This window comes from Diaphorina citri, unplaced genomic scaffold (genome assembly GCF_000475195.1).
Source record: "Diaphorina citri unplaced genomic scaffold, Diaci psyllid genome assembly version 1.1 scaffold1714, whole genome shotgun sequence".
In the NCBI taxonomy this organism is placed as follows: domain Eukaryota; kingdom Metazoa; phylum Arthropoda; class Insecta; order Hemiptera; family Psyllidae; genus Diaphorina; species Diaphorina citri.
Window position 1 is genome coordinate 1688 of NW_007379140.1, and position 14494 is coordinate 16181.

General features: G+C 38.8%; 1 protein-coding gene across 1 annotated transcript; it reads left to right on the top strand.

Moving 5' to 3' along the window:
• Positions 1-7157: 7157 nt before the first annotated feature.
• LOC103516983 (ankyrin-3) lies at positions 7158-11058 on the top strand. The gene is made up of 3 exons (XM_008481979.3): positions 7158-7329; positions 7997-8161; positions 8371-11058. Exon 3 carries the CDS (start codon positions 8410-8412, stop codon positions 10447-10449), a length of 2040 nt encoding a protein of 679 aa, XP_008480201.1. The 5' UTR covers positions 7158-7329; positions 7997-8161; positions 8371-8409; the 3' UTR covers positions 10450-11058.
• The last annotated feature ends 3436 nt before the right edge of the window (positions 11059-14494 follow it).

Sequence of the window (14494 nt, forward strand, 5' to 3'; positions counted from 1 at the left end):
TGATTTGAAATTCACTGGGATCAGTAATCCCTGATTTTTGTTGTTATTAGAAAAGTCAACGTAGTTAGACCTGATATTCATCTAGTGGTCAATAATTATGCTCCGAAGAAATTAGCATAAATAATAGCTTTATTTGTAGCCCGAGAGTAAAAAATAACATGCACTTTGTTACATTTTAAAACGATATAAAAAGTCGAATCCCGTTGATGTCGATTGCGCTCCGGCTGACATTTGAACTGAACCTCCTGGACCCAAAGAAATGTAGACCAACAAGACACTGGTTCAATTGTACATAGACTGTAAGTAGATATTGTAAGACTATGCACGGACATTTAGCATAATTTTAATATCATTACAAAATCTCGAATTTATTCCGGTGCATAATCGCAATAAATTTGTGGCATTAGAAACGACGCTCTCCAGAGTTCTATTGGGTTAGCTGTAACAACTCTTGCGAAATACATAAGCCGCTGGTTGGAACTAATTGTTAGGAGATTAAAATTATAATACATCCGAGTGCTTTGAATAAAAATAATCGTGTTGGGGAAAAAAAATTGCAAATATTTCGCATTAGGATTGTTCTACTTGTGCTTGAAATAATAAATTACTTGACTTTCAAGCAATACACTCTGATATTCCAAAACAGAAGCTGATTCTCATAGAAGTTCGAGCACCAATGACCATCTTCTATTTTTCGTTCGATCAAAGGCCTCAAACCTCAAATTTTACCGATATCAAGAATGGCGAGCAATTTAAACGAGCTATACAAGTATTATCGTTTCTGTTAAAAATAGCTGGAGAAGATGCTCGTAAGTGAAGATACTGATGAGTTTCTAAAAAAAAATCATCAAATTCTTTTTCAATCATATTTTGTAGGTGGTCTTGTATTGATATTTACGGGTCTCCTTAAATTTTACGACCAAAACCGGTTGAGCCTAGCTAAGCAAAGACATCTAAAGAAAACACCTTGCTCTCTCTGTGTTTGGTGGATTTGTTTTGATATTGTCTTCTTGGTCTCGATTAAATTGATTGGAGTGAATCTTTTATCGTCAGACCCCAAAATCCTGTGCAAATTTAAATTTCTGTTAACTTTCCAAGCTATTTTACATTTTTTCCCCTTTGAGGCGCTTTAACTCTGGAATACCTACCAGGTCGTTCACGCCGAACATATTATTGCTTTCACGTAGGTAAATAGGTAGGTATATCTCATTTGGCCATTTGCAATAAAGGTATTAATCTAATAATCTTGCGACCACTTTTGTTGTTTTCCAAACAAGTTCGGAGTTCTTACCGCATACCTATGTCAGTAATTAATTGGAACTCTTGTTATCTGTGACAATTAACCCCGATAATTATTTTTCATTGCGATGTACGATTGTCTTTTATTTTATTTATTTTTGTTTCTTGAGGGAACCAAATTTCATTTGAGTTCTTGCGAAACTCTAGAATAAATAGTATTTTGTGATTTCTGAGACTTTTCGACGCACCTGGGCGTCTCACAAAGTTGTCTCTATTTTCTCACCATAGCGATATTTTTGGTTTAGTTAACGGCTCCCGATATTAAGGAGCGCGGTAGCGCTCCGCCCCGCCAAGTCAAGAAAATTTGACCGCTCTACTGATAGATGCCACGCTTGGTTATTTCACATTTCCAAGTGATCAAAGAGGTTAATTCACAATTCAAAGATGTCAATTTTAAAAGAGTATTAAGAATAAGGATATGATTATCTACATCGATAATACGAGTAGTATAGTGCGCTACCTTCCAATCTATCTAAGCTGGTTAAACTCTCAAATTGAGGAAGAAACAAATTGATAAACCGGCATCAGCTATCAAACTTGGCAAATTCTTTTGAGGGGGGAAAAAATCGCACATAACGTAAGTATGTAGATACAATGGATAATGGATCTCCCGCAATGCTGATTTGTGACTTACTTTTTCGGCTCGCGAATAATTCTGAACAAATGGGCACATTCCTTGTCAATTTACACACGATTGTTTGGGAACTATGAGCCACTGCAGGAATGGATTCATGTGGGGGAGAAAACATTCTCGACTGCAAATTTGTGAATTATTTCTGTTCAGAATAAAGTTGCTCCGGTGCGAATCGAACTTGCGGCTTAGCGCTTACAAGGCAGATGCTTTTAAAGCTAACTAAGATGCGGTTAACTTTAAATAAGCATCTATTTGGTGAACGTCAAACCTCAGCAGTTAGCAGAAGCAGATTTTTTTTGAACGAGCGCCCCTGATAGCTACTTATTTTGACACCCATAAATTTTGAAGCATAATGAGAAATTTGGTGAGAAAAATTTCAAGCCTTTAAACCAATAAAGGTGTGATTCGGTTGGCATTTTGAGATCTTGTCCAGCAAAAATGTTGCGAATTTATTTCCGCGGTTCGTGGATAGAATGACCTGGATTTCGTTCGGGATTAAGAAGGCTTGATCTCGCTTCGATTTATGGTGAGTTTCACCAATGACCTAATGAGAGATTTCACTAATGGGATAATTTTTAATGATCCAAACAGGAGTTTTTAAAGTCTCCTCCTTTTTTTAAGAGGTTTGACAGAGGGAACTGTCGTCCCGAAATCGAAGAGAGAAGGAAGACAGGATAGGAGAAAGCCAGCCGTTCCCAGGACGAACATTATACCATCAGGATAAAATCCGCCCCGGGCGGGAATCGAACCCGCGGCCTAGCGCTTACAAGGCAGACGCACTACCAACTAAGCTAACTAGGCTGGATAATCTCAGTCTAATCGACTAAGCATATCCATCGATAATTCCTATTATAGCGATTAGCGCATACCTATCTTACAGTCAGTAGGAACAACAGGGAGGAGAGAGAGAGTGAAAACTGATTAGTGGATGTGTCAATATACCAAATTCCTAACAATGAGAGGAGACTGAATGGTCTGCTGTGCATATTTTAGTTTAGTAGGATCCACCCCTCCCTCCCCCAACTCATGGTAAATGCCTATGGATAAGAATGAATTTTTATGATTGTTGTATTGTGACTTACCAGTATGGTAGTTAATTGAAGACTGACTGTTTCCAGTATCTCCTCAAGCCACCTACTTTCAATATTAAACTCATAAGTCAACACCACACAGGCCGTGATCCCACAATGATCACCAGGAGATTCAGGGACATTCTTTCAACTATCTAGGTACATACCAGAATCATGTTATGTAAATATAAATATATAATATATTAAATTTAACACAGGATTTTGCTACTATATAGGTATACCGAGGTCACCAGCTTAGTTACCTTATAGGTTAATCTCACGTGGTGAAGTGTATATCCTCATAATTAGCAGATCATTAATCGCCCAGGTTGGGAAACACTGCTCTATACCGATTTTGTCTCTACACTGCTACAGTACAGTATACAATTGACCTATAGGAATTATGAGGTACCTAATTATCTACTTTTGCAGCTATAATATCTTCTGTTTGAATAAAAAAACAACTTGGGTACTCACTCACCTATTTCGTTTTGAATAGAATGATTGTTTTAGTGAAGAAAATGATCTTTTCACGCATTTCATGTCGAATTCGACCTTACTGAAATTCAATGAAGTGTTAAACATGAAAAAGTATGAGTTCATTATTTATTTTATTAATGCAATAATGAGTCTATTATCTCTTTACTTAGTTGTAAGTACCGCGAACATAATCGCGAAAACCGCGAACATAATCGCCAAATCCGCGAACAAAATTGCGAAATCCGCGAACATAATCGCGAAATCCGCGAACATAATCGGCAAATCCGCGAAAATAATCACCAAATCCGCGAACATAATCGCGAAATCACATAGGTACGATAGGTGATAGGTAACATACCTATTATTAAAAACAGATAAACAAAATACAGTCGAACCTGGATAAACGAGAATCCAAGGGACCAGCTCATTTTTTCGTTTAAGGCGGTTTTAATACAACATTTTCTCGTTTATAAAGGTTTAGCAAAGTCGAAGAGCAAACTGATGAAAGTAAGGGTAATAGAAAGTAAAAATCCTCCTACCTTTAGGTAAAGTTACTTTTTCTTACCATCTTTCGAAACGTTATTCACTATTAGGTACCAAGTATCGGTTTACCTAGGTACGAACTTTTATCAATCGGTACCTAGCTTTAAAGCTTAACGATCTCTCTCTCTCTCACTAAAACAATAGCTTGTAACTTGCATACGAAGAAGAAAAAGAAGTTAGCACTTTTACACTTGTTAAACTTGTTTTGCATTTAAAAAAAAAATAATAAAAAAATAAAAAAAAAATAAAAAAACAAACAGAAGTCATTTCTGTCTTTTTCTTTGCAAAGAGTCAGGGAATCATGTTTTTGGGAGGAGGGAGATGGGAGGGAGAGAGAGAGAGAGAAAGAGATGAGGTATTTTTCTAAGTTTCAACTCGGTAACCAGAGCGACACAACAAGATCGTGAAATACAAAATGGAAAAGCACTCTTCGGATCCTTCAAGTCAATTCAGAGCAAAAAAAAAAAAAACACTGCCTACTTTCCTTACCTATTGGAAAGCTGTCGAAATAGCGCCAACCGTCGACCGGTGCACCTACATATCTTAACCAAAAGTGTCGTGTTGCATCCTTGTCACATTTGAGGGTTTCATACGAAATTTCAAGTTTTTAGCTCTTACCGTTCTCGAGATATTTTGTTTGCAGACAGACATATGGACTAATGGCTAACACTTCAGATTTAGGCTCTAGGTGTTTAATGTTACTGTAAAGGTGAGGTTTTTAACGACCATTTGGTGACAAGATACCCGCGAAATTAGATCAAATTTATCCAGACCGCTACTGCAGACTGAGTGGAGCTATTGTCCAGATGGTCATCACCCGGATACTATGATCAGGCAGGATGGTCTGTTTTTCGGCACCACAGTCACAGGCCGCTGAATTTTTCAGACCCCATTTATTAAGATTAGCTGCACACTTCCCGAATTTCGTCCGAATTCTATTCAGGGTGACCCAAAGTCTCCTTGTAAGTTCAAATCCAGGGGGTTGAGTTTCCAGTTAGTTAGCCCACTTGTTGTTCTATCTTTGTATTGTACTTTTTAGCCCGTCCTTTCTTTATTATTACGATAGTAATAAAAAAAGGTATAAGGGACGGGCTATTGTATTCGCTTCGGTGTCGTCTGTCTGTCTCTCTGTCCCCATAGAAGGGCTTATCCAAACCTGGTCGACCTATATATCAAATTAAAGGTCTTTTTACCAGGAACACGAAAGTGGTGGTGCAAATTTTGTCCAGAAAACCATAAAGTCAAAAAACTAAAAAAACTGGTTTTTGGGGGATTTTTTTTTTCACACAAATGAGCTCTGATCTTGAAATTTGTCGCGACGACCTATGAACTCAAAGCGAGAAAGTTTTAGATAACACATCAGTCGATAATTTAAGACCGGTTTTAGCATCACCTGTGTTAAGCTACGCCGAAAAAGGCCAATAAATGGATAGGTGACTTAAACATTATATTGGGAATGACGTTAGAACCAAAGAGGTGGTGAAATGGATTAGGATTTTTCTGAAACAAGTTAAAAGTTTGTTTCCAGCTACTGTGGAACATATTCAATATAGTACACAACTGTGGGTACATAGAGTACATACATAATATAGTACATAACTGTGGGTACATAAAGTACATAAATAATATGCACATTCAGTGGTGTAGTTATTTATTATGAAATTATTTTCAAGAGGTTTGATAGAGAGAACTGCTAGGGTCTTATCTCTTATCCTCTCGAAATCGAAGAGAGAAGGAAGAGATAGGAGAAAGCCAGCCGTTCCGAGAACGAACCTTATCCCTTCAGGATAAAATCCACCCCGGGCGGGAATCGAACCCGCGGCCTAGCGCTTAAGGCAGACGCGCTAGAAACCAAGCTAACTAGGCTGGCTGTGGTGTAGTTAGGAGTCTATGAATTTTATTCTTCGCCTTTTCCCGTGTTCAGACAGGGTCGGCGTTTATCTTGAGCCTCCCAATCAGCCTAGAGTGATTGCTTTGGGCTGACATTTGGATTTGAAAATTTTACGAGTGATGTCACTCTGTAGAATTATATGCTTAACCCAAATCTTGCTAGGCAAGATCAATGACTACTACACCACTGGGAAGTGCATACTAATAAAGTTGGTAGCTACAAGACGTCCCCGTGAAAACTTGAATCACAACTTGCTACGAATTGTAACAACTTGTAAGACCCGTACAAGTTCAAGGAACATGGTCGACCAAATTCTTCTCTTATTCTTCGGATAGTTTAAAACGTTCGAACGAGACAAAAAAAAAAAAAAAATCGTGAGAAACCATCAGAAAACACTAAGGTAAAGAACCGTTGAGCTTGGTTTGTGCCTGGCTGGGTGGACCAACTGAGTACGTATGTTGTACCTACCTACTGCTATTTCGGGGTGTAGCGTTTACCAATATAAACCTTCCGACTTCTAGTTTCTCCGACGGGACGAGACGGTCTGAAGTCGGAAGCTTTTTTCCGCCATACACGTTCCGTCGGTCTTACAGACTAAGGCCAGTCATTCACTATCAAATAGACCTGACAGGCGGACCTGATCAGGAGTACCCTGTCAGGTCTACCTGATAGTGAGTGACTGGCCTTAGGTACGACTGAGTACGCATGTTGTACCTACCTACGGTTATTTAGGGGTGTAGCGTTTACCTGATGAGCACACACACTGTCAGGTAAACCTGACAGGCGGACCTGATCAAGTGCACCCTGTCAGGTCTACTTGATAGTGAGTGACTGGCCTTAGGTTCAGCTGTCTGACAGACCTGTCGGACGGTCCGGGCGTGAGTGGCTGGCCTAATAGCATGATCACCAAATGCTGATGTAGCATTGTGTACTTCTGTTTGTTCTAGATTAACTCTTGGTTTGACATTTCTTATAACTCTTATCAGTATTGGTTCTTTGAGCGACAGTCTGTCAGTAGTGGTGATAACACGTGAATAGAGAAAATCGTATTTCTCAGCGGAGAACGGAAAATTTCGTTAAGAAACAGTGTATATTTTGTTGATTTTGGAATAGTTAGCTTTCGGTCGAGTGGTTAGGGGCGTATTTTGAATTACCTATGCCTCACGAAAGCAATTTTCTTCAGCGATTCGGCCCCAAAAGTCAGTGAGAATAGAATATACTTTGTTTATCCCGCTGTGTTAGGACTTAAAAGTCCTTTTACCCCTGCTTCTGCAGTCTTCTGCACAGTTGAGTGAAGATTTCACAAGACTGTGCGTTTGGACCTTGTCACCCTGTGGGCACAGAAGTATTTAAAACATTGTCTATGTCTCCAATTGGAATAAAACAAGGGACATTTTTATCAATATCTGCAGGTACATACTTTGCTTATCAGCAGTTAGGTATATACCTACACTCTGGTGCAAAAAATTGGAACAATTTCATCGCTTTACTCTTACAGCCTTTTCTGAATGTCTTGAGGATATTTTTACTATTATTACCTAGGTATTTTCATTTAGTATTATCATTATTATTATTATGTACATAGGTACGATAGGTGATAGGTAACATATATACCTATTATTAAAAACAGATAAACAAAATACAGTCGAACCTGGATAAACGAGAATCCAAGGGACCAGCTCATTTTCAATGAAAATATTGCTGAGGTTTAGCAAAGTGGAAGAGCAAACTGATGAAAGCATGACAAATTTAAACAAGTTAAGAACAAATTCTGATTTATAGAGGTACCTAAATGGTATTTTGTATTTTCTATTAGTGATATTGTATTTTCTAATCAGTAGGTACACAACAGATTCGTTTCAGTCTGAAATCAAGTGCGAATTGTGAGTGTCTGATAAAAATAATTATAAAATGAAAATGAAGTTATTTAAATTTTAGTCCATACCATACCCGAATCGTGTAAGCTGTGTTGTTTCGGTAACCCAAATTTTGGGCAGTGTGTCGATAAATTTCATTGGTTCCCTCTCTAGACTTTAATTAATACTAACTGAGAAATAAAGTATGGTTTTGTCGTTTTAGATTGAGGAAATCAGTCATCGTCGAAATTCTGGTCTAGTGCATTCAGTAAAAGTATTAAAATTTCTCCAACAAACGCCCAAGTATATGTAGTCGAAAGGACGGATCTGACTTCAAAAGTTACTTCATATGAGCTCTCGAAGATAGTAATCCTCGTATTTTTTAAAGGTGAGTTATTAACAAAATTGATGTGGGTACCTATGTATGTATTAATAATTTTGCTCTCATGCTGCTATGTAGATTTTAGTCTAGCATTTTGAGTAGTACCTACTCCTATCTCATAGTTAGGTTGCTACATGGGGCGTTTGTACGAAAATGGAAGTAGGAAGGTGGAGTACAAAAGTTTCAATCCACTTTGTTTTCTTCTCTATTTTCAGGAATCATCGTATCGTCATCATCACCTATTTTCAGAAATCATGTTCTCAGAGGAGGACGCTTTCGGATATTTCCTACAAGGTATTATTAATTCAAGTTCAGCGAAATCAGTTGAGTTGACACTATTATGTTCGGCTGTGTGGGATAACAAGATAAGAGAGGTTGAATTTTTGCTGAGTACAGGAGACCATGACGTGAATGAGAAGTTGCAAGATGGTCGCACTGCGCTGTACATGGCCATATTACAGGGATTGTATAAGATGGTAACCTTACTGATTCATCATGGAGCAAACGTGAATGACCGAGACGAGAAAGGCTATACACCATTACACTTAGCCTGTTACTTGGGAAACAAGAATATAGTCAAATTTTTGCTGAGTAAAAAAGCCGATGTTCGTGCCAAATGCAGTATGATGGTAACTCCAATACTAGCAGTATCAGCAAATATGAGTGAAGACTCTACGGACACAAATGAAATAATATCCATGTTGATAGAAAACGGTGCTAACGTTCGTGAAAAAATGCCATTCACTGATTTCAGCCCTTTACATTTTGCTGTGGTAAAAAAGAATTTAAGCGTTGTGGAATTGCTCATAAAATGCAAAGCTGACACCAATCTGATAGTGAAAGTAAATCAAGAACCTTTACTTTTCTTTGCCATTGAATCAAATTCTGTTAAAATTGTTGAAGCTTTCCTCAACAGCAAAAATTTCGATGTTAGTATCAGCGATGGGGACCTAAACTCACTATTACACAAAGCTTGTCATGTAGGTAATCTACAGATTGTTCAGATGCTAGTGAAAAGGAAATTTGATATAAACGCTCAGAACAGATATTTTCTCCCACCTATGTTTTTCGCAATAGGAATGGGAAGAAAACATACTCATGTTGCTGAATATTTACTACAACAAGACAGCATTAATGTCAATCTTCCAATTAAACGTCCAAACCTACTGTTGGACACTGTCATGAGCTTGAAGGATCCGAAAGTAATGTCACAAACTCAGATCAAGAGATTAGACCAAATAATAAAAAGAATCATTGATAGAACGGAAAACATCAATGCTGAAGGGGATGATATGATAACACCATTGTTATTTGCGGCAAAACATTGTGATCTTCAATCTGCTAAATATTTAATCCAGAAAGGTGCTAATGTTAATCTTACGGAAACTCAAAAAGCCTTCATCTCAGATGCACGCTCGAGTGATTTTTGTTTCAGATCAGCTCTCCAATATGCATGTAAACACAAAAACAACATAGAAATGGTAAAGCTACTCTTGTTACATGGGGCCGATGTTAATGATACATCAAATAAACCAAAACAGAAACCACTTGCCGTAGCAATCCAAAGTGGAGATTTTCAAATTGTCAAAGAACTTCAAAACTATGGCGCTCAAATCGACAAAGAGAATTACTTGAAAAACAAGGAGGCTGCAAGGATAGCTCATTCTACCACAGAGCTGGAAGAACGCAAGAAAATTAATGATTTACTGAAATTGAATTTGGATTTCTTGAAGAACGTTCGCTCAAACAAATATGATGAAGTGAAGAAGAACATTGAGGATGGGGCGTGTGTTAATGTCTCCAGTGAAAGACGTGGTTCTGCTTTGATATACGTAGCATGGAAAGGCTACGAGGAAATTGTGGATCTACTGCTTGACAACGGAGCTGATGTCAATTTCAAAAGTGCTACTGGATTCACAGCCCTTCATATGGCATGTAGATTTCATAGTAATGATAACATAGTAAGAAAACTACTTCATCATGGTGCGTACTATGATATGAAAGATGGCAAGACTGGGAAAACACCTTTGAAGCACGCTGAAGCCGGCAAAAACAGAGACATTATCGATCTACTACATCTTATTGACAACTTATTCGCAAGTGTCACGAATCCTTATGATCCAAATGTTTATCATAGAATAGAGTTGATGAATTCAGCTAAACAGTTAGGATTAGTCCATGTTTTTGAGATAATGAAGGTTGTGAAAAACTATGCAGGAGAAACTTTGATTGGCGTAGCTAGGAAAATGAACTATTCTTTTCTTGAAAGATTGGAAGAGGTTTTGACCGAATAGGGAGTTGGGAATCATGATCGAGTTATACCCTGTTAAGAGCACAGTAACAAAATTAATACTGTTGTTGACTACGTAACCTCCCTTACTACAGTATACTATGCAGGTTTTATTTTCCTATTAAAGGTTCCATTATTTCCACGACGAGGTTTATTAGTTCAATGGCAATTGTTATTAGAAGTTCATGTCAAAAGTTATTGGATACGGTCCACTCTCCACTCTGGTTCATCAATGTGTGAATCTTTCGCTTCCATCACTAATTTCCTCCAAGTCTCTCTCTCATTTGGGCAGGCACGTTCTCAGTTTTATTATAATTTTCTAAGTCCGCCAACTATACGTAGATAAATAGGCGTATTTATCTATATTGTTTTATCAGTATCGCTTAGGGAGGAAAAAAGTTTCTCTGTTCTAGGTACGTATGGAGGCATTTGTTTATTTCGAAAGACTCGAAATGGTTAATACTACTAAATAAAATACAATAAAATTATGCATTATATGTAGATTATAAGCACACATGGTCTTGGATCTTGATGCTTAACGTGTAAATAAATAATAATGGGTAATAAAAAAATATGCCATTAATGTATTTCGTCGTATGCGCATAGCTCATAATCATGCATGTTCTTTGTCCAATATTGTTCCCCACGGAAGGTGTCCCTGATAAACTGCTCTTATAGAGTCATTAGCAATCATGCTGATCTTTCCTGATGAAGTCATCAAAAACAATTAAAACAAAGTTTAAACCCGCTACAACCATGTTCATTAAGGACACACCCGAATTCATTCCCCAATACTTTTTGTAAATACTAGGTTTGACAGAGGGAATTGTAATAAAAAAAAATCTGGTGTGAACAACACAGGACTTTCCTTATCCTATTGAATGGTGCTTATTTGGGTGTTCTGTTGTTACATTTACAATATCCCTAACCGTTTAGTCAGTATAGCTGAAAACCGCAAAAAGCGGTCAAAACCCGCCAAAAAGCGGTCTAAATACCGCCAACCGCAGCACCTGTCTTAACCAAACTTGTATGTGTTGCATCCTTGTCACATTTATTAACTACATACAAAATTCCAAGTCTTTAGCTTATACCGTTCCCGAGATATTGTTAAATTACATCTAAAACAGCCAAAAAGCGGTCAAATTGCCGCCAAGCGTTGCACCGGTCTTAACTAAAAGTTTCGTGTCGCATCCTTGTCACATTTGAAAGATGCATACCAAATTTCAAGTCTATAGCTCTTACCGTTCTCGAGATATTTTGTTTACAGACAGACACACAGACACGGCTGAATTTTCGATGGTCAGATTTTAGTGCCAAAACGCGTTTTGAGGTCCCTATCGTTTTGAGGAATCCATGGATTTAGGCTCTAGGGACCTCAAAACGCGTTTTGGCACTAAAATCTGACCATCGAAAATTTGACCCGATTACATTACTTTCCTTCCTATAGGATAAGGAAAGTAAAGTCTGAATCGAAAAGGAGGACAGGATAGGAGACGAGAAAGCTAGCCGTTCCGAGTACGAACGTCAGGAAGTTCGCTCCGGGCGGGAATCGAACTTGCGATCTAGCGCTTTTTAGCTCCACACTAAGACTTAAAGTAGAAAATGGAAGAAAATTAATTTTAAGGCCTGAGCTCAAGCCGTCCACTTGCGTACGTCCACTTCAATGCAAAGCTGTGTAACCGTGAGCAGCCGTAAGCTATACCTAGCTTACGGCTGCTCACGGTTTTAGCCCTGTTCATAAACACAGTCCATAGTACAGACTTTTATTCTTCCCTTAAGGTACAGACGTACCTTGGCTGTTTCGCACCGAATTTGAAAAGGTAAGTGGGATCGAATTCGGTACCTCTCATCAGGTTGAAGATTTGTTCCAAGAGTTGGGAACTTGGAAAGATTACCGGGTAAATGTTTTAATTACCCGCCTCAATTGGTTTTTTATAGTTCAAAGTTGGAGAATGCGTATCTTCGTATGTATTAATAGCTGTAGAGCAGGGGTTCCTAAATAGGAAACCCCTGCCCCTCTTTTCGACATTTTTCTCAAAAATTTCCACCTTGGGGGGGGGGGGGCAAATCTGAAAGGAGCTACAATCATTGTAGTTTTATGGTTCAATCAAAATGCCATTGCAGCAACACCCACATATTTTCCTTTTGATTAGAAAACAGCGTAGTCGAAAAAGTTTCATTGCGAATAGCTTCCTAGTGACCCAAAAGATAAAAAACTACCAAAAGTTGTGACTTTACCTAATAATAATAATAACAGCTCATCCTAAAGGGAGCGTGACACAAAGTTTGAGAACTCCTGCTAAAGAGGAAAGGAAACGCGAAGGATCTCAAATCGACTTCATGAGCCATGTGATCTTTCGTGGTATTTATCAAAATCATTAGTGTTTAGGTGCTTTTATACCTTGCTTAATTAGATTAGGCGGCGCATCGCTGAAAGTATCGAGAATAGAATACTGTTCTGGTCATACCGAATCATACCAAGTGTTACCTCTGTAGATATCAACCTGCTTCGGTGGTGTAGTGGTCAAAGACGCTCGCCTGGTAATCAGGAGGGCGCGGGTTAAATCCCCGAAGCACCGATTTCCTAGTTCTTTTATCCGAGAGACCACCGCTTCTGAAAAAGTTCCCACTTCCGGGGTGGGTCAACCCTGGACGAAGATTTTTTTTCTCATAAAGGTTTGATAGAGGGAAGTGTGCTGTAGAAAAATTAATTTTGCGCAGTTGCTAGATTTTTGGTCTTGCGATTCTTGGGGTGCAGCACCTATTGTTGATTGGAACTGTAACTGCTATAAGGTCTTATCGTCCCAAAGGCGAAGAGAAAAGGAATAGAGGATAGGAAAAAGCCAGCCGTTCCGAGAAAGAAACTTTTTTTTTTTTTTTTAGTTTTGTTTTAAAGGATGAGTGTTTCACCGCCGTTTTTATTTCCTTTATACTTATCGCTTAGGATAAAATCCACCCCGGGGAAGCTACATTAATTTCAATTAGTTCGATCAAAAAGTCGTTGTGATCATGAGCATCAGCTTACGATGTCGGTTGCACTCAAACCAATGCGGTAAACGGTTACACCCTGGTTCCATTGGATGCTAGTGCACCATCTCTGGCTTACTCAACCGTTCTCCCCAAGAGGGGCAGGTGAATTGACCAACTGTTGCCCCTTGGAGAGGCCATCAGGTGAAAAATTTGCACCCTGCACAGACCCCTCTACGAGGAAAATCTAACCAACCGCAGATGAGAAGCGCACGTTATTGATGCGTAAGAAATAGGGTGGGTTGGGGTAATTTTGAGACAAGAGCAATTCTAAGATATCATAAGCTAAAGGACAAATGAAGAATTTGCTAAAGCAGCGACTCTCTAACTGGGGTCCGCGGCCCCAGAGGGAGCCGCAAAGGAGGCCCGCGGACCCCTGGCAGATTTTTGTTTAATATTATGAGGGGAAAAACAACAAAAGTTTGTAAAGTTGAATCACATAAATATAGTTAAGGGGCCGCGGAGTCTTCGCAATTTTCATGGTGGTAGTGGAGGAAATAGGGAAAAGGTACAATGTCAGGCAATGTTCCATTTCCCCATTTTCTACCACTACCACCATGAAAACTGAAAGGAAAGTACGGCTTTACTTATTTACCTCAGCCAGCCTAGTTAGCTTGGTTGGTAGCGCGTCTACCTTATAAGCACTAGGTCGCGGGTTCGATCCCCGCCAGGGACGGAGTATATCCTAAACAATTATGGTTCGTTCTCGGAACGGCTGGCTTTCTCCTTTCCCGTCTTTCTTCTCCCTTCGTTTTCAGGACGATAAAAACTGTAGCTTAGCAGATACAGTTCCCTCTATCAATTTTTAAAGTTGGTGTTTAAAAAAAAAAAAGTTGGTGTTCTGAAAATTACACTAGTTTCAAAATTACCCCAACCCACCCTACTGATCCAGAATAATGGATAGTGGTAATTAGTTTTTCGTTCAAGAACGCACAGCCAGGCTCTACAATAGAATCAACAATCTGCTGTTCTCCTGTCTAGGAGATCATTGGAGCGAATACCCCCAGACTCCAGAAGTGTGC

Excerpts from the sequence above, each read along its gene's own strand:
- LOC103516983 (XM_008481979.3), top strand. The coding sequence starts at position 8,410 with ATGTTCTCAGAGGAGGACGCTTTCGGATATTTCCTACAAGGTATTATT.